General features: G+C 42.6%; 1 protein-coding gene across 1 annotated transcript in view; it reads left to right on the top strand.

Moving 5' to 3' along the window:
* LOC138453424 (CD109 antigen-like) overlaps window positions 1-21378 on the top strand; it is a 349776-nt gene that overhangs the window by 56409 nt on the left and 271989 nt on the right. The window contains exons 6-7 of the mRNA XM_069606257.1: window positions 6915-6954; window positions 18062-18149. Of these exons, the coding sequence (XP_069462358.1) occupies window positions 6915-6954; window positions 18062-18149 (128 nt within the window). The remainder of the gene's footprint in view (window positions 1-6914; window positions 6955-18061; window positions 18150-21378) is intronic.

The raw sequence follows: 21378 nt of genomic DNA, 5'->3' as shown, positions 1-21378 counted from the left end.
TCCTGGTACTAGATTACATTTTTGGGTGAAACTTTGAAATTATACGTAAACAATCTTAATACTTTAAATAAATATTTGACTGCACGTGACTTAAACGTTCTTATGCCATGTAAGAAGGTAAGTATGCACATCTAGCCGTATGTGTTCTACTTGACTCAACAAAAAGTGAAAACAAAAAGAAAAGCAGCTGGGATGCAGACCAGGAGCTATTCTTGCATAGGAAACCGCCAGAGACTCTTTCTGTAAAAGGTGCCTCATCCAGGTCACCACTAGATCTTTCTACCTGTGATTTGATAGTAGAAGAACAAAACTCTGTAAAAAAGCAGATGTCCAGGGGCATGACCTGGGCACCGGCAGTACCTGCGATCTACAGGTGTTTCCAACTATACTACTGCCCAATACCTGGCCCAAGGTCACTGTATGTCTGTGGAATGGCCAGCTGGTGAGATTGTAGAAGACTTGGCTTTTTTTTTTTAATTTGTATTAATTAATAAAATGATGCAGGTAATTCCATCTCAGAAAGAGGGGTCTGCTAAACAGACACCCCTTTCAGAAAGCTTCACGCCAATAGGATAGTGTACACATGTGCCTTGCTGCATCCATCTGCTGGTATGTAGCTCTTGCTTGCTTGTTACCATTCTGTACTGCCTCCAACATTGTTCCTCTGTAACCATGGAACACCTTTCAACACTGTCAATGAATGTCTATAATTGCCTCTGTAACAACTGTCATAACATGCATTAAGTGATTATTCTGTAACGGCGCCACGATTCCTCTGGGCTGGAGGGTGCTTTATAAATCCAAATAAAAAAAATAAAAAAAATTGCTCTCAAGCGGCACAGAGCAGGTTGAACGTTTGCACATTTAAATCTGCACTTCTGTTCCAAAACCATAATAATTATGAAGAACTACCTGTCTGATGGCAGGATAATGTGTAATAATGAGTCACACCTGGGTTTTGGTATAGTGACTGATAGTTCACACAATTATGTAAGCCAACTCAGATTTTGATCATACTCATGTCAACCCTGTGAGCTCAGGCCAGCTATTGAAAGGCTATCCAGATTCTACCCAGAATGACTTTCAATGATCAGCCAGCAGGATATATAGGTAGGAGAGTTGTGTCTCTTCTGAACCCTTGGGAGGTTGGGTAGCACCTCTCTAGCCCAGGAAACTCCCAGCAAGAGGATACCAGGGATCCAAGTTTCAAAGAGGCACTCTGACGAATCAACTTCTGGGGCACCAGTGGTGTAGGGATGAATATCAATTTCTATATCATCAATCAGCCTCATGCCTCTAGTGCACCAGGAGGGATCCAAACGGATTCGAAACAAAAGAAAATTATAAACCTCCTTGTCCAATTTTGGTAACATGATGGAACGGCAGGCTTATCTCTGAATGGTCGTGGATCGCTGGTTAGTTGCAACACAGTAAAAATACAATTATTACCCAATAATAAAAGGGAATGTCCAGTCAAGGTTGTATAAAACTATATACTTTATTATTATTCAACAGACAGTTCTAGCACACTACAAAATAACACCCCCTATAAAAGAATGCATAGGACAGACATTTTTAAGAAGGAAAAGAGATGCACTCTGGATACTGGCAGGAGGATAGTCTGTAAAATAATTGATCGCAATAGTTCAAGGATACTTGATTTCAACACAAAGTGAGCACCGGGTCATAAAATGTCACTAGGGTCCTTTGGAGAAGGACAAGGGGGACAGAACCACAATTTACCTTGTGTTTGTAGAAGTTCTTGGTGCTCGATAGTGTAGAGTCGATTTCAGGGTGCTTTGCAGCTTTGGCAGGCAGTTCGGTGAGCAAGGCTGCATGGACAGCTGCAGGCTGGCCTACGCGGCGGATCAGGGTCAGGAATCGTTTGATGATTGGTGGGTCTGAAGCACTGGTCGAGGCCTCTCGGATGACATTACCAACTGTGGCATGACAACAGTCAGCCATACAGTTGGTTGCAGCTCGAGGCGCTCAACTGGCTCGTAAATGTCCTTTAAGGCAGATGCTGGTTGATGCTTGTCGATGCACTCCTCCTAGCTTCTTCACTGGGCTTGTCATCCGTTAAGGCATACGGCCCAAAGCTGAGCAGAGTGTTGCAGGCAACGGCCTTGTCCTGGGTTTGGTTCAGAGACTCTCTGGCACTTCCCACCTAGGAAGCCTGCTGCAGGGCACACTGTGTACTGGTCCTGGAGATGCTTGGAGGGTCCTTTGGATTAATTATCTCCCTCTGTTCCCTGAGATATGTTTAGGGGAGGGATCTTGTTTCCCTCTTCGAAATCCTGGCCTTCCCTCACTGGCAGAAAATGTAAGGCAGACTGTAACTTCAGTAAATACACTATGGGATTGTGGGTGGGTAAGTAGCCTGTACTAACATCCTAACTTAATCACACAACGACTGTGCATGTATGTTTGTGTAGTTGGAATTCAATCACGTAATCTTGAACAACCTTAATTGCCCTCCAAACATGCTAACTATACCCCTCTGTGGTGTCTTATCCCTAGGTGTCGGGAGTGTGCCGCTTAACTAGGGAGAGGGGACAGATAGAGGCTTGCCAAAAATCCATAAAAGGCAACAACAAATTGTAAAAGCACTTATGGGAGCTACAAAACCATTATATTAAAAAAAGACAGTCACAAGGGGGAGACAAAGACAGTCCCACAGTGATGGAGATCATACAAGAAACACAGTTACTTTAATTTCCATGTTTTTTTTTACCTCAAATGCAGTAAAAATGAATGCTAAAAGCAAAGTTCAGAAACTGAAAGAGCTGTTTGTAGAATTTCCATATGCACAAGTCTTTATAAAAAGTGTAGGATACCTAGGTTAATGGGAAGCCCCATGAACAAACATGAACAAACAATGGCCAGCTGGTTTCAGTGGTATATGGAGGTGCGACCACTTTCTTCAGGGGCTTTGGTGCTAGTATAAGCACCAAAACAAAACTGCTGGGTAGGAAGCAGAGTCTGCACCCCAGTCTGCAGCCCCAGTTACTACCTGAGCCCGCTCGACGGATGTGGCCTTTTCAAAAATTGACTAATTAAAAGTCTGCAACCTTATCAGTAGGTCTGTGTCTCGCCGCACATTGTTGTTCGTTCTTGGGGTTTCCCATTAACATAGGGATCCCCCTTTTTTATGAAAACTTGTGCATATGAAAATTCTGCACACAGCTCTTTCAGTTTCTGAGCTTTGCTTTTAGCATTAATTTTGACCACATTTGAGGTAAAAAACAGGGAAATTAAAGTAACTGTGTTTCCTGTATGATCTCATCACTGTGGGGCACCGCGCAAAGTATCCCATAAGTGCTTTTGCCATTTTTCTGTTGCCTTTTATGTATTTAGGGCAAGCATTTATCTATCCCCTCACACTAGATAAGCGGCACACTTCCGACACCTAGGGATTAAAACACCACAGGAGGGTACAGCTAGCATGGCTGGAGGGGAATTTAGGTTGTACAAGATGACATGATTGAATTATAACAAGTCAAACATACCTGTACAGTCCTTGTGTGATTAAGACTGTACCTTCAGGCAGGGTCCAATGCTGAGGTCTTCCTTTTGCTTCTGGTGAAGCCTTCAGATGATCTGCCAACAGAGGGTCTCAACCCTCTTTTAAAGCCAAATGGGCCCCATCAATTGGTGTAGGCTAAGCCTACCTTAATGAACCAATCCAGGGTCCCCACCAACAATCTCCTGTATGCTTGAGGACATGACCAGAGTGCTTTGCAACAGAAATGGTAAAGGGGTGAAAACATGTAATACTAAGTCCCACCCATCTTCCTGTCTGTTGTTGATCAAATGGACTCTCTAGTTAATTGAGGTCTCTGTGGTTCCTGATTAAAGCGGCAGGTCTCCCTTGAAGCTGTGGCAGGACCAGACCTTTGTTCTCTGCCCAACCCCATACTCATACCTTCTGAATGGGGTCCCCCTGCGGGGATGACTACTGCAAATACATATTTCCAGACATGACAGGTCACTGCCCTTGATAATGAGAAGGGGGAGCTGGCTCCAGGTTGACACAGTGCATATAGGTTTTCCTGTCTTTTGTTAACCTCTGCAGCCAGACCCCATGTGGGCCTGCTTGAAGTATTCTCTATTAGTATGTTAATTTTGTCCACCATCTGCAGTGGGTAAACAAATGGGCAGGGTGGATTCATAGAACATTTGATAGTTAATTGGGCTGGTCATGGTAGGATGAAGGTTTTGGCCCTCCCGCTTCTGAGATGTGTTATGTACTCCACCTGTCAGATCCCAACTAAAAATGACAGGGAGGACTGCGCCTGTCAGCTGTGTCCACAGGTCTATGTGTATGTCATGTGGTGAGCATAGGAAATTGTTTGTGGATTAGCCCTACACATTTTCCATAGGTTGATCTACCATCATTCAATTTCATTTAAAATTTTAAAAAAGCCCAGGTGAGCGCACGCCCATCATGCGGATGGTCGAATTCCTCACACACACCCATTAAAAAAGGGCCAACCTCACACCGGTGTGTTGCACATCAATGGACCTTCGTAGCTGCAGGCTTGGGATGGGACAGAGTTACAACAGTCAGAGCAGAAGGGACTGGAGGATGGGTTCTTCCATCTTGGTTTTCTGTGGGCTTCTCTTTTCTTCCAGTCTCCTACACATCCTTAAATATGTTGCAAGAAGGCAAAGGTTACTTGTTACCTTGCCCGGGGTTAGACCCCCTCAAAGTAGACATGAATATATCCAGTTCACTGTGGTCTTTTGCCCTTTTATGGAAGCTATATCCCACACCTTTGATTCATCTTGGACACTTAAGGAGAGAAGAATTTGTTTGGACCTTGCTTGGAGAGCAGTTCTTTCGAAAGTCCCCTGCCAGAGGTGAATACAGGAATTCAAAGACAGAGGCAAGCTCTGATCAACACCCATCCCCTGGGGACATGGGCAAACTGCTGTTGGACCAAGACCTGCACTCCCTGCCAGTTGCAGCGAGTCCCAGGTTCCTCACTGGAGGTGGAGGACTCCTGCAGGTGCCAAGTAGCCTCCACGGACTAAGCGTGAAGAGGAAAAGGACTAATATTGCCTATAAACTCCTGGATTGGGATTCTCAGCATCAGAAGAAGCCAAGATGCTGGATTCCTGTATTCTGCAACTTCCAACGTTCTCTAACATGAGTTGAGTGCATTCAAACACCTTCAAATCATCAGGAGCCAGGGTGCTGCTTTTGGCACTCTCTTCGAACTTCTTCGAACATCTGTTTTGCATTTATCGAACCGGTTCAATGCTGCATTCTACTAGCAGACCACATCAACTGTTCAGCTCGACCACCAGCTGGCTGCTAAGGATTACTTCAAACTGATGCCTCTTCAATCAATGTATCGAGCTTCCAAGACCACAATGAACATTGTGTGTCACTCATAAACTGGACCCACCACTAACCATCATCTTGAACCAACTCAACCATCCGACCAACCCTGGTGGTTTCACTGAACTCCATCGCTGAAACACTGCCTTCCAACCACACAGAACTCTGTTTCAAACCGATGCAGAGCTGACTCCCCACCTGGACCAACATGACTTGATGCATCTGAACCTGATTCAACCCACAAAGACAGCATTCTGAAGCCTGGGTCAACATCATTCTCCCAGGAGTCGTATTGGAAATGGACAAGTGAATACGCCATTTATTGCTGGTTTGCAGACCAATACATGGCAGCACCTCACGAACACACCACCTAATCTAACCCAACCCAGCTTGAATGTGTCTTCCCCTTAAAATAACCCTGATCAGGTCCTTACAATACATGTCACTTCCGCTTAACTTCTCAAGCCCCCCAAACATAACAATAGTTCTCAAATTATATTTTCATGGTCTTTCTTTTGTTTCCATCACATATCTCATCATCACATGTTCCTCTGCTTCTGGGTCAGACATTCTGGTCTGAAGATATCCGGGGTCCACCTCCTCGGGTGAGTGGTTAAATTGTCTGAACTGGTATGAGCTGGCAAAATAAAAAAATGGCAGCCAGGTGACCATCACCCAGTCCCTTGAGAGCTCTCAAAAGTGCTTTCTAAGCAGTACTACTGCACATGTCCCTCTAAGGAGCCCTCGAGGTAAGCATTGCCTCACGCCAATAAATGGTGATTTCCCTATTCAATGTCATTAGGATTTAAAGAAAAATAAACACTTGGGCATATATAAAAGGAGTGACATTTCAGGTAGTCAAATGCATTCCCAAACTCCTCCTCCCTTTTCAATGTTTACTTACATTTACGATAATTCATTATTGCATGCCTTTATGGCATCATCATAGCACAAATCTCGTTCCTCCTCCCCCAGGAGCCATCAACGTTCACAACAGATTAAGGTATTGTTGAGAGGCCCAGCCCCTTTGGCCCATTTATGGGAACCTAGTGACTGTTAATTCACCCATGCGTACTTTCTCCTACTAGCCATATCAATTTAAGTGACATTGTTGCAATTTCATGCCTTTTTAACCCTGCTACATTACTCAGAAGGCTTACATTTACATTATGCATTTTTGTGTTCTTCACAAAGGGGAGTGTTTTTGTTAGTGTTTACCCAGTACCCTTATCTTACAGATTGGGTGGTTAATTATAGTACTCAAGCTCTAAATGGTACGCTGTGTTAAATAGGGCTCGGTGGAGAGCAGGCAAAAGAAATGAAAAAATAAGCCCACCCTGTTAGTGTGCTCTCAGGAAGGCAGCAGGGGCTGGTTAGGTGTCAGTCATGGTATGTGCAGTTTGTTATTTTGACTAGGACTATTCATTAGTTATGTGGATTTAATATTTGGTTGTTCGATGAAATTGAAGTTAAGTTTCCTCCCCCAATCAATGCCTCATTATTTTTGTTGAATTGGGCATGTTTCAGTAATTTAACTGCTAACCTGTGACATATTGTTTATTTGTAGGGATTTCAGATTACAAAGACATTTACCGTGGCTGATTATGGTAAGCGATATTGGAATTTGCATTTAAAGCTTTTTAATGTCCAGAAAAATAAAGAGCTTTTTACCAATGGCAGATGGATTTATGAATACAACCTCACTTAATGTTCACGTGGGTCCAGTTAACTCCAATTTAGTAGTGCCTAACACAGAATAGTCTGTAATTGGGGATGGGCATCAGGGAATCCTAGCACCATGATGTTTGTGTCTAAATTTCATTTTTAACACAAGATCTCAAAAATGCACGAAACAAAGGAAAATGCCACTTTGTATAGTTATAATTGATTTTAGAAATGTTGTGTCGTGCTAAGATTTGCGGGTTCCCTCACCACTCCTGACAATAATTCAGCTTCTATGTAAGGGTATTACAGGCAAGGTTATGTTTGACCATGGATGACCGTATGCAAAATCCTTTTGACTTAATGTTGGAATAAGACAAGTTTGTTTTTGTGCCCTAATTATTTTTAACTTGTACTATAAAATAGTAGCAACAATCTAAGGGCTTGAATGTGTTGTTTTGCAAACTGGTGAGCAGCAGGTGGGCATATTGATGTATGCAGATGATGTTGGTTTTGGCTCAAAATCCCCAATGGGAGTTAGAAATCAACTGGACGAATTATAATTGTTTTGCAAAGAAGGTAAATTTGCAATGAACACTTTGCAAACAGTTGCAATACAAGCCATCAATCGAGAATTTTAAGGGCAACATTCAGGCTTAGCGGTAGAAATGACTCACAAGTTATGTAGTCTGATATCTTGGCATAAGTCTCAATTCTTATGGGCATTGAACCTAGTAATCAATACTTATGGTTGCATGTTCTACCATAGAGTAGTAGCAACCCTTTATTTTGCATGTATATTTGCGGGTTGGGCAATCATTCGGCAGTTGAGGATTAAAGAGAGCAGACACAGGCTGCAATTTTAAATAGAGCAGCATTGTGGGAATCACACCCCAATGAAATAAAAATAAAGCTAGGAGAAAAGGCTTTTTAAAGAAATTGCCTTTAAGCCACTTTATCTAGAAGTGGGTCTTTGGTCAATTTTTTTATGAAGCCCGTCTGAAACGCATGCTGTTCCGGCTATCCATAAATTGTGTACCATATTTGGTATTTTCTAAAAATATCCTTTGGAATTTGGTTTAATCTACAGAGGGCCCTTTATGGAAATGGTTGGCTTACACATATAAAGTTCTGTCACCGGGATCCAGATTTCGAGCCTCTATGTAATGATGACTTGGTGCTGACACATAATGTCAGAAGGGATATGTAAGTAGCTTTTGAGGAATGGGCGGTTGGATATTTGTTGGCAGGGAATGCAGGAAGGCCTACAACATCATTGCAACAGAATGCCACATGTGAGGGTGGAATAGTCTGAGCTATTTTGATTTTTAATATGAATTGATGCAGGTAAATATGTCTATCAAAATGAGGTCTTCTAGTCAGACACCACTTTTATAATGCTACATACTAAAAAGCATAGTGCAAAGATGTAACTCTGCCGAGCCTGTCAGCAGCTGACTTGTAGTTTGGTACAATAGTCACAAATTGACATGTGCATTCCTGTCAGCTGCTGATGGAACTAAAGGTCCAGCAGTCAGGCTCTGCCTTTAACCATGGGCAATCTTGACCCTATATTAAATTATATAATTGTGTGCCCCAGAGCCTGCTGGCCGATGAACATCTTAATGTACATATGAATGTATGCATTGTCCAGTGTTGGCCTCTGGGAAGGCACAATTTTACTGTACAAAACCTAATGGTGTTACATTATTGTCAGTCTGATTGCTAGTGACTCACTGACAATGGCTTACATGTATCAGTGTCTGGGAGCTGGGTTTCACGTAAAACAAATATTTCGAGCCGTACCAGGAAACCACCCTTTTGATCTCTGTAGGAAGGATGGCCACATCATCCAGAAAACAGGAAATCTACCCAAAGGCTTAGCTAGAAATCACTGCTTCAAAGGCAAGCCCTGTCAAGACCATAGAGAGCTCACTCAAGGTGGTAATTAACAGAGACTCTTTGATATATTCATTATTCTTCAATGTAGGCAGACAGGAGAAGGGCCAGAGTAAAGTAGCCAAAGAGAGGACTTTCCAGTAAGTGAGGGAGTTTTCACTACCTTGGGTTTTTTACAAGGGCTCCCAATAATCCTTTCCCCCCTGCCCACTTCCTGCGGACAAAGGGTATGATATCACTGGGCAGAAGACTTAAAACAACAACTGGAATGTGATGAACCATTCTGCCATTACAGATTGCGCAGAGGGGGTGGTCTCACCCCCTTCAATAGCCAATCATCATTGGACTACTGAAGAAGGATTACAAATGAAATTGTGTTGGGATAAGTCTGCTTCAAAGACTACTTCATTGAGGTGCAGCAAAAGACTTCCCCAAAAAGGGCAAGTAATTTCCCTCTGCCACCCCAGAGCAATATTTGGGGTGACTTGCTGGCTGAACAAGGACTACTACAAACTGAGATTGCACTCATGAACCTGCTCGCTGTAGGTGACAGTCCTGCAAATGCACTCTGGAAACTTTCCTCACTGGGAAATGCATATCAAGGATGTATCCTTCCACTGGGGACCCTGGATGGGGCCCCCTAGCAAATAACTCAAGGCACAGCTCTGGACCCTTTTCTTCAGCTTCAATGCATTTTCAAGCCAGCTCGACTGCTTCGAGAGGCTTTTTGAGCTGCCGCAAGCACCCAGGGCTGCCTGTCATTAAACATTGTGAAGGCACCTGACAATGGACTGCCTCTGTGGCCTGCATTTTTGATGTGTGTACGGCAATTCTGGTATAACATTAAATGCAAATGTGAGAACGTTCAATGAAAGCTTGCTTCAATGTGCCTACAGGCATGCTGTGTAGTTGTTAGAGAATGGAATTAAAAACGTGTGCTCTTGTCATGCTTGTCGGTAATCAGTGTCAGAAAATAGCACAACACATGAGAAATCAGTGGCTGGTGGTATAAAATGCACTGATGATCTATTCTTAAATTAGGCCCTCTTCTCCAAAAGCACATACTATGCAACAATCGTGCTTAATTTTGGTACCAAAAGTAATACCATATTTGTTAGCGCCCGCTGGCATTTTAGGCCTAGCACTCGCCATTTTGTCTCCATACAGCATCTTTAAGTCGTAGTTATCAGTAGTTAATCAGGGAATGGGATGTTCTATTTGATGGACCCTCTTCGTGACTTGATGTAACATCCAGGAACTACACCCTCCTGGCTTTTATTCTATTTCTTTTAGTCTGATTGTATTCTAAGTTCTAAATTTCTGTCTTCTATTTCAACCCCACCCTTGCGATTGAGTGTGGCTTTCTGTTAAAATATGTATCTCTTAAATAACTGTTTGTTTTCATATGCAATTGTGCTAAATAACCTTACATTATTTGGAAGCCTGTTCTGACTCGGACAAAGTGCCTTTGAATCTACTCACAGAAAACTCACTTTATTACTTATGTAATAGTTATATGGACAAATATGCGTTTTCTCAACATGCATCAAAGTTATTAATATTTGTGTTGGTAAATGGGCCATTAATGCTATGAATATTATTCTAACTAAATGGGCTTTTAATATGCAGCACTTTCAGTGTTTCTGTCCAAGTTGTTTATGAAAGTGCTCGTTTGGAATATATATTCCTGAGATCATAGATCATGAGTCATTTGTGGTAGAAAAGCCATTAATTGTTCATCTGATGACTAGTGCTTCTCTGGTGCATCAACTTGAAATAACACTTAGACAATAGGTAGCTTTTTCATACCAGCCTACCATCCTAGCAAGCCTTAAGCAGTTTCCGAGCTCACATACAATGTTTTTTTAACTTGACTAAAGATTCGTAAGCCATAGTAGAGGAAGAATGGAGATGGTGATGAGGGTGAGAGAGGTGTGTGAATGTAAGACATCAACCAAGAGAGTGGTGGGGTTATTCTGTGTTCATGCCCATCCAAATCACCACGGCAGCAGTCTGAGAGCACCTAGACTAGTCCAAAAAGATTTGGTGTATTGTGATCTCAAGTGGTATCCTGACCTTAATCTGCAGAAGTAAAGGAGTGAGGGAAAGGTAAAAGGAGAAGGAGCCAAAGGCCAGAGACAAAAAACACGGATGCACAGCATGGTCCGTGGTAGCCTGCATACATGTCAATCCTGTTTACAGATCATACATGTTTACTGTGGAATAACGTGTTTCATCAATTGTTGGGATAAATCATGCTTTGGCTCAAGGCCTTTGGGAATGCAGAAGATTAGTAAAATATAATTTCAAATGCAGGAGGTGCTTGAGTTATTTTCAGGCAAACCATTGCAGTTGATTATTTTATGTCTGGTTATGCCTTTTACGTTACACTTGTCGTTGCCTATGCAGATGCTACTCTTTGCCGTAACTCCAAGATCACTTCAGTTATTAATTTACAAGTGTATTTAGTGTATGGGCCTGAGGCCAAATGCTCAGAAATTAACAGTATTGATTTTACAAAGGGACGGATACCCCCCCTACGCCCAGGAAATTGTACTGAGATGAAGGGACATTCCTGCGGATGAATGCCTTTGGTTATCTGGGAGTACGTTTTGATAGGTCTCATGGATAAGCAGCATATGGGCAGGCTGACTGAAGGGAAAATCCAGGTTGCTGTTGATATCTTTGCCTTTGCACACACAAAGCTTTCAGGTACAGCGGATATTGCGGCTCATAACAGGTATATTGAATAAATGGGGTTTCACCATAAAAGATTGGCAGACCACTAGTGAAGAAATTCCAACAGTTAGATTAAAGGGGCCTGGGTAGCAAATTGTGTTAATTAATATCTACTGGAATTCAGTGAGAGTTGACATGGAAGCTTTCTGTAAGACACTAGAGGACCTGCTAGTTAGATGGTACAATGAAACCTCATCGCATCAAGTGTTGATGGCAGGAGATCTAAATTGAGTGAATGTGTCAAACTAAAAAAGGTTTCACTGTGAAGTTAGATAACGGCAAGGGAATTAGAGGGGATGCTTGGATGAGATTGATAGAACATTGGGGTTAGCAAATATTATATGGTAATGTGAAAGGAGACATGCCCTCTAAATACACAAGGCAGAACAGACTTCATAATTCAACTCTAGATTATGTTTTTTCATCTAACTGGATAACTTCACTGGTTGAAACTCTGGAAGTGATAGTGAAATAGGCGTGATCATTGTTTTTTGAAGCCATCATTGAATCTTGTATTTCCATCATTCATAGTGGAAGTGGGGCTTACACACTTGGAGTCAAATGCCCTGGGTAATAAACTGTTTGGAATGGAGGCATGTTGGCCACCACATTATTGTGAGCTTCGTAAAAAAGATTTGAATATAATCTTGAGCATAGATAGCTATAATACATCCTTTAAATAAATTATCATACACGTCTCTGCCTAGAGGGAATTTAGTCCCCAAGGAATTTATAAGCAATAGGCACTCCTTCTATCACGAGGACATGAAAAGGAAAAAGAACCTAGACGTAATATTAGATCCCTTAGGATAAACTCTGAATTACTAAAATCTTCATACCAACATCGAGTAATGTGCTTTTGTCAAGGCTACAAAAACTGGTTAATCGGGCATAGAGCTCATATGTACAATACAGGTAGCCAAACATGCTTTCAATCTTGAATTCTAAAAATTCGAGCTCCTTTTGGGAGTGTATAGAATTTAATGAGGAGTGGCAAAGGAAGCTTCAAATTAATCCCATACCACAGGATGTCTGGTTTGCTTTCCTCAGTGAGAGGTTTGGCCACCCCCCAGCGACAAAGCTAATCTTCCATATGCATGGCCTGGCAGGTTGGGATGATACATTACAGAGGGGGGTCATAGAGAAAAGGATTATGCTATGTAAATCTTTCCGAACTTGCAGCCCTGAGAGTCTCTCGAATTTGATACTGAAAAGGGATCCCCAGTATTGGCCCAGCATTGTATGTCTCTTGTTTGCACACATACAAAGAGAGGGAAGACTGCCTAACTCATGGCATGAACGGTTTATAGTCCCAATCTACAAGAAAAAGGGTGAGCAGGAATTACCATCAAACTATAGGCCAATAGTACTTTTGGATTCTGTAAGTAAAATCTTCACAGGCATAGTTCTTCAGTATCTGGAAGATTATCACCATCTCAGACAGGCTTCATGAAGGGGGTAGAGACACAGTCTTAAATGAGTTATCGTGAAAATATTAAAAGGTCAGTTAAAGGAGAAGGAAAATGCACGTCTCTACATTGCATTCCTCGATATTTATGATGCCTTTGATGACATCGATAGGAACTGTTTGTGGAACAAATTGTGGTTTGGGGGATACCGGTAGGGTTGTTGGAAGTGATTGATATGATATGATATGATAAGGCTGCACAGTGATACTTCAATGCAAGTGAGGTTGGATATGGAAGAGAGGGTAATCCAAGAAGTAGGAACTAAGATGAGTCATAGGCAGAGTTGCGTGTTGGCTCCTGGACTTTTGAATGTATATGTAAGTGACCCGGTAGAGATGTTAGCTGGAATCAGATGCTCTCCTCCAAAAATTGTACATACGCATCTCGGATTCCTAGCTTTCGCTGATGAATTCATGTTTATGGCTACAACAGCAATTGGACTGCAATGTCAGCTAAGTGCCACATATAGATCAAACGTCACCAAAACAGCTATTCTTACGTTGAAAAAAGGAAACTCGTCCCTGGGCAACTGGTTCATTGATGAGCAGAAACTAGTGTCCTGTGAATGTATGACTTATTGTGGGTTTTCCATATCCAACTCCTGAAGTTATAGGGAAATTGAGTAGTAAACGTACCCCGCTGGTAACACAGCTTGAAAAAAGTAAATACAAATGGTGTAAAATTCCGATAATCCCTGTATTAAGGTTTTATACAAAAAAAGATTCTTCCAGCTCTATTATACAGTATCGAAATAATGCACACCCCAGGGGACAAAGAGTTGGATGCTATCAAGGGGCTTGCATTGAAAGGGCTTTTAAGTCTTCTGAAATGTACTTTGTTAATATCCATTCGATTGGAGGTAGGGCTGCAATCAATATGCTCTTATGATAACTAAAAACGTGATGATACTTTATAACATTTTATGTTCTGAAACAGATTTTAACTAAAGGTTCGTCGGTAGTTTTAAACTCTCTTTATCGGGATGTAACACAGCCCTCCTGGCATCAAACCCAGGCTGAATAAAACAAAAAATATGTGAACTTTACTGGGCGAGGGTATGTGAGGGTATTTGCAATTACGGCTCCTTACAAGAATATGTAATAACTATTAGGAAGTACAATATTGTTCCTAGTTATTTAAGTTGTTGCCCAGATCCCAAGTTACAATTTATATTTATGCATTTTAGACTGAATCAACTGCACCTGCTAGAAACTTGCGGTCCTAGAAAGGGGCTTGTAAAGGAGCAAATAATATGCCGCCTTTGCAAAAAGCAGGGAGCTCTACAGTCTTGGGTGCATATTGTTATAAGATGTCTGTCTACTCGATCATTGTCCTTTGGAACTTTTGGTAAATTTGCCTTGGTTTTTTGTCTTTTTGTCTTGTATCATGAAGTTTTGTCATGGGAGGAGTTTTTGTTGCAATTATTGATTGGTGATAACCATACGCTAATTGTTGCACTAACACACTTTATTAAGATCATGTATAACTTGTAGAGGGAGAGCTGGCCGCTTGGAAAGCCAGATAAGAAATGAGAGGTTGAGATTGTATTATCCTTTTATTGTATAGATGGAATTGTTTTTGGTATGGTATGAATTGTAATTAATGATCTAATATGGGTTTTTTATTTATTGTATTAGTTCTTCCATTGTTGTATAAAGGTTTTCATAAACCAAAAATACAAAAAAATATACATTTCAGCGTGGCCCCTTATTATATTTGCATTTAAGCCATGTGTGTTGAAGGAACCAATATATTTCTGGTTCCATCATGTACAATTAAAAAGTAAAATGGCTGACAAAAAACCATCTACAAAGTGTACACTGCACAGCATTTTCGAATTTGTAAGAACAAAGTGAAGCAGGATTCTTCAAGAAAGTTTGTTTTGCCAAACAAAAATACTTTCTCCATATGCTCTTTGATTAATATGTGGTGTCAGTGTTTATACATGGGCTTGTGTCTGGCCCAAGGAATGACTTCCACTCTTTTAGTGGATAACTATACTTCTACTGTACAGTCATGATGTCAATCAGCAGGCTGTTTGATAATGTGCACATAGGAAACTGTGGTAGTTGTACACATTCTCTTCCTTGAAGGGCCCTTTGGCTGTAGAAAGATGGCTTAATTAGATTCAGATGTCTATTGGCTTTGACCGTATAAATACCAAAAAAAACTGATCACGAAAACTAGATTATTAATTGGGACGCCGAGGCCCAAAATCGCCTGGCATTACTGTGATTTTATTAAATCTATTATAGCATCAAGTTAAAACTACAATGGCATTTCCAATGTCCTGTTTTATCTGGTGGCTCTGTACTAGCAGCCTCTACGTTGGATGCCACGTTCACTTAAATATAAAGCAACACATTGCCAAAGTAATATGTTGTGGTATAGTAAAACAATTGTAGCCATCTTAGTATTAACAGAAATACATGTTAAAAACTTGCCATTTGCTGAACGATGGGGAAAGTAGCCTATCCTTCCCATCTTTCAGGATTAAAACCAGGATAGCGTGTGTACTCCGGATATATGGACACGTTATCTGTATGTGCCGTGAGTTCTTCCAAGGGGCGAGCTGAACCCAAAACAGAATCTTGGAGGTAGGCCAACTGGTCATACATGGAGTGGGAGGGCTCCACCCCTCCCCAACCTGTTGATTGCTTGATGTTCAGTTCAAGAGGTTCTTGTGAGAAGAACCGCAGAAGTAAGGAAGTGCTACCTTTTTGCCAGCTTCTGTTCTTCAGCAGGACCTTAGAGACTCTCAAGACAGTTTTGAGACGTTGAATTACTGTCACTGAAAAATGAGTCTTCATGCAATGGACCACTGCCTGAGCTATTGTGGCCTCTTTGCACCATTGAACACATCCGTCAGGCCAAACACTTCAAAGACACCATCCCAATGACCGCTTTATCATTCCGCCTCACAGACCTCGAACAACATGAACAAATCTCAGTTTTGCACAATTACATTCCAGATCAAGACCATCAAGCCCCAAATCACAAAGACACCAGAGTGGCACCAGAGTATCATCAAGCAAATTCTGATGACAGACACCAGCTCAAGGCGTTGCAAGAACCTTAGATACTTGCTCAATGCTGTCAGGTCACCAAAAATGCAAGACGAGATCTAGTGGTCTAGGAGTCCATTCCAGGATCATTAGGTACCCCAGCCACCAAACCTTATTTTGGGGACTTGAGACGGTGTATGTCCGCAGCCCGACCTTAACCCTAAAAGTTATTCAAATAATATTGTTTGTCTTTTCCTTTTCTCCATTGACTCGTTAAGTAATGATCTCTACCATAACCCTTAAATATAACAGTTGTTATAAGACTATTTCAGTATGTTTTTCTTTTCTCTAGTGCCCATTTTTTATATGATTGATTGATTGATATTTTATTTCTATCGCACTCGTACACAAGTGCTTCAGAGCGCGACAAGGCAAGGGAGGGGAACAGGGGAGAACAAAACAGCGATCTTACTAGGCCAAGTGACATTGAGAACGTGCAAGTGCATGGGACAGGGGGGAGGGGAAAAATGCATGGAAGTGGGGAGAGGTGGAAAGTGCGAAGCAGAGGAGAAACAGATAAACAACAATAAATAAATAATAAAGGCAACAAGCAGTGTTAATGCAGCCCGCAATTTGCAAGTGCTAGGTTTAAGGCAGCAGACAGGGTAGGTCTGATAAGTGCAGGAAGAAAAAGGGGGGGCTGTATGGGTACAGATACAGACCCCAGTGCAAGGGGTGGCCCGGAGGCAGTGCGGGAGAGTGGCAGGATGAGCAGGTACCTGGGCCCAAAAGACAGAGGGTGGCCAGGTGCACAGTGCCAAGAGAGAACAAATCAGCAGGGGAGAGGGGGAGCGAAGGCAGAAGAAAAGAGGAAGGTCTTGAGGTGCTTCCGGAACCGGAGATGGTTCTCCTCAAGTTTTAGAGTGGCAGGAAGGCTGTTCCAGAGGGACGCCCCACCCAAAGACAGAGATCTACCAGTGATTTTGCAGTCGAAGTTTCTGTTAATCACGATGCCAACTGCAGAAGCTTTTCTAGGTTCCACTGCGCGTTTGCCTGCAGGAGCGTATGCCTAAAGCTGATCTTCCTGCAGATTGTTTGACTGCACTGTTTGTATGCTTTTCCCAAACTGTTCGATTTTGATGGATTCCTAACTGAAAGCGGATGCACCGTTCGAAAAGGGCAAGGACACCCAGTCCACTCCATGATGGGAAGTCAACAGCATCCCAGGCCACAAGCGGGCAGAGATGCTGTGGCTTACAAAAGGAATTTGCACGGTTTTTGCACCTGCTGAAACAGGTGAATTGTGCAGGAATCCATGTAAATGCCTCCCACTATGCACATACATACTGGCAGGGATTTATTGTTATTTGCATTCCGAGTGGTAAAAATACAAGGAAACCTGGGACTGCCTCGATTTCTGTGCATTATTTACACCTCGAAATGAAAACTTTTACATTTGCAAAGAGGGGACTGATTGCATTCAAGTTCACTCATAACTGATCCCCTTTGTACAATGACCAGACCAGGGGGATGTCTTGTAAAGTGCGCTTTTTTTCGTAGAGAGCTGCTTGGACAGAGGCAGAGTATTTATTTATTTATTGTGCATTTGTAAGGCGCTTATACGTCAAGAAATTGTGTTTTCAAAGAGCTATACACTCTACTTGTCTATGCTTATCTTTGATATAAACCCCTCTGAGGACATTTCGGGTGCACGTTTGTTCATAGTGCATTTAAGACTTTGTTCTCCCATGTACTACGTCTGGCCACAATAGGAATTTGTCACACCAGGGCCTGTTATTATGCCTTAGAAGCTCATCTAGATTAAAGGTCATATTGATATATCGTGTTTGTCCCATTGCTGTACTTTGGGCCTAGCCCATAGTCTGGCCAAGTGGAATCCTACTACAATTATTTACTGGTCTATTGTTTTCTTTTTCTAGTTGTTCCAAAATTTCTATTGATTGTAGCAACTCCACCCATCTACATTACAGAGAAAGAAGAAAACGTAACCATCCAAGTGACTGCAAAGTAAGTAAACATGCAAAATATATTGCAAAATGAAACAGGCCAAAAATACATCTACTCTCTATGAATCAAAAAGGTGACCATTTTTCACTGGGCGATCTGGTTTGGTGCAAAATGCTGCCTCTTATAAATCCTATTCCTTAGGTAGCTTAGGAAGGAGAATGCAATGGGGAAAGATTGAAAACAGAAGGACGACAAAGAATAAAAATCATTGTAAATTGGCTCTGTATACAGTATTCAATTGATGCATGCTGATTGGCTGCTGTTGTTTCTTATGGAGGATACTCTTAGACATGTATTCAGAGAGTGAATATATCTAATCCTAGATGCATGGTTTCCACACAGATGTTAAGGAAAATATACATTAACCTTTGCAAAAGGTAAGCAAAAAATTCATGCAGGTTACATGTTGGTTAAATGATTTCAGAAATGTATTAGGAGTCTTCCTGGGTCATGGTTATGGTCCGTCGTGAAGTGAAAGGTCAAGCGAGTCATTCTGGTACCAGGTTAGGCAGCCATTACTTCTCAGGGCGCCTTTGGTCCTGTCCCTACTGATAGGTTGTTTCTGGCAGGATTCAAAGGACGGGATGGACCAACTTATGACTGGCTTAGTTGAATACTGGTTCTGATGCTGAGGTCCCCACATTGTTAATCAAGGGGCCCCAAATTCTAACAATCATAAGCAAAGCCAACACCTTTGGCTGCAGTATATAATCATGGGATAGGTATTTTTCAGGTACTGCCATAATGGTACTATCGTGCTATAATATGGCAAGAGCTCTGATCTGGTTTTAGCACAGGGACATATTAGGACAGTGCCTGGTAGATGCCTAGCAGATGGCTACACAAGAGCCAAAACTCGTTGATTTGGCAATGCATGCTTTTAATGGGAACTCCTTGCAAAGGCACACATATTCCTTATAAAGGTAGTTCAAGGCACATTTCGTTAAGACATTTTAATGAGCCGGGAGCTTTTTTAGAATTGTAATTAAGCCATTAACCTTCAGGGAACCTCTTAGAAATAGCAGAGCGTTGTCTTAATGGCACAGATCTAGCTCGCCAGGATCCCAGGAGGGCATGGGCAGCAAGGAGCAGATATTGGTTGGAAAAAGCCATAGATGCTGGCATGGACAAGGGTGGATATAAGACCATACAACACCCCTAGGCTCCCTCCTCACATTCCATCTCTCTCCAATCTTCACTTCTCATGCCCATAGTTTGGTCCCCTAGGCAGCACTTACAGTACCACCTAATATCCAAAGTTAAACATTTTAGAAGTAGTGCAGGAACGCTCCGGGCACAGGTTGCAGGCATATTAAAATGCTCCTTTCCTATGGTTCTTCCAACTTAGTTTAGATCAGTTGTCCCCAAACTTTATTACCCCAAGCCAGCCACCCCGAGCACATTTTGGGCAGTATGGGCCCCCCGAAGTGTCAATTGGCACGTGTAAGCCCGACGCAACACTAATTCTTGTGCTAAATAAAAGACCTGTACTACCGCCAGCCCCCACATGATGCGGTCTCCCCCAGCCCGCTCCCTGCATAGACCTGAGTATCCCACACATTCCCAGGTCTCCCCGTACCCCGATCCCCTACCCCTCACCCCACACAGTCTACGGGCCCACCCACATACTTAAAAAAACGGTACTACGGGCAACCAACAAGATCAGGTATCCCTTTGCTTGCTCCATGCATAGTTCTGGGCATCCCCAACTCAGCTTCCACACAGTACCAGAGCACCCACCCACTCCAAAAGCAATCCCTGGGCTTCCTTACCAGCACCAAAATAAACCCCAGGGCTCCCCACCCGCTCCAAAAATAACCCACAGCCCCCCCCCATCCACTCCAGAATCAACCCCAGGGCTCCTCCACCTGCTTCAAAATAAAATCCAGGGCTCCCCCACCCACTTCACAATAAAACACAGGGCTCAACGACCTACTCCCAAAATAACCCATGGCCCTCCACACGCTCCAAAATCAACCCCAGGGCTCCTCCACCTACTCCAAAATAAACCCCAGGGCTAACGCATCCACTTCAAAAACAACCCCAGGGTGCCCCACCCACTCCAAAAACAACCCCAGAGCCCCCTCCTTACCTCGTATAATCCTGGTCCTGTTTCGTTCCTCTGACTGGATTCAAATACCCTGGAAGCCCGCTCTCTGTATAGGGAAAATGTTTGGGAGAATTCTCCGAAATTTGCTAATTGCCTCTACCTTAGAGACCCCCAGCAACTTTGCTGGATTTTTGAGGACTTGATTTTTTTTAACCTGGAGAGAGTGAGACCCTTTTTTCCCCACTCTCGCGTGTATTTTAATGTGATTTTGAACACTGTTTCTTTTGGTTGTGGAGTCTGACAAACTCCATAGGCATCATCTTTTACATTGTGTCACACAGCACCTTCAGTGCACGGAGACATGGAAGCCTTTCAGATTTCCCAAAAGGTTAAATACCTTCTTTTGGACAAACTACTGTTTCCAAGAACAGTAAAGTGAAATTGACTTTACTTACCTTTGTAACTTTCTAGACCCAGCACACTCTATCTTATAATAGGGTGCTGGAGAGGTTACTTAGTATCCCCTTTGTCTAGCTTCTCGTGACAATTTTATGTTACCTTTTCCTCGCTGAATGGTTGGTGGCAGTAGTTTATTTTTTATTACCATTGTGTGTTTTTACTGCAGGCTGTGTTCGCAGCCATGGTAAAGCATCCATGGGTGCCATTTGTGTCAAAATGGCCCTGGTCTTCTTTTTTCGCCATTTCTTTGTGGAAAAGTTCTTCTTGAGATTGACTCTGTGCGCCAAACCAGGTTTGGTTTTTTTTTTAATTTTGTCTTTGGCAGGATTCATAAGTGAAGCCCCCTCTGGCTCCAGGGTGTCTGGCAGGGGCAGGAAGCAAGGGAGGTGCCCAGAACTCCCTCTGCTTAGACTCCTAGGAGACAGGAATGCACTCCTAGGTGATTGACCGGCTGGCTGTCCGACAAGGACAGACACCCTGCTAGGTGACTGACAGCTCCTGCATCAAAGGCGAGGCTTTTTGGCTTGGAAGGCAGAGTCAACCACTGGATGAAGGAATCCGAAGAAGAATTTGGAAGAGATGCCTGCTGCAACTCCTGGACAGTTGGTTTGCCCGGTGAAGCCCTACTCTGTGCTGGGCTACGAATGTGTATCGACCGAGAAACTCCTGCAAGGACGACTTCTCCCTTTAAGTTGGTGGGACCAATCAACTCCAAAGTAA

Source organism: Ambystoma mexicanum, chromosome 4p, assembly GCF_040938575.1.
Source record: "Ambystoma mexicanum isolate Mex_15411 chromosome 4p, UKY_AmexF1_1, whole genome shotgun sequence".
Taxonomy (NCBI): Eukaryota; Metazoa; Chordata; class Amphibia; order Caudata; family Ambystomatidae; genus Ambystoma; species Ambystoma mexicanum.
The sequence above is the reverse complement of the archived record's forward strand: the minus strand, read 5'-3'. Positions and strand labels throughout refer to the sequence as shown.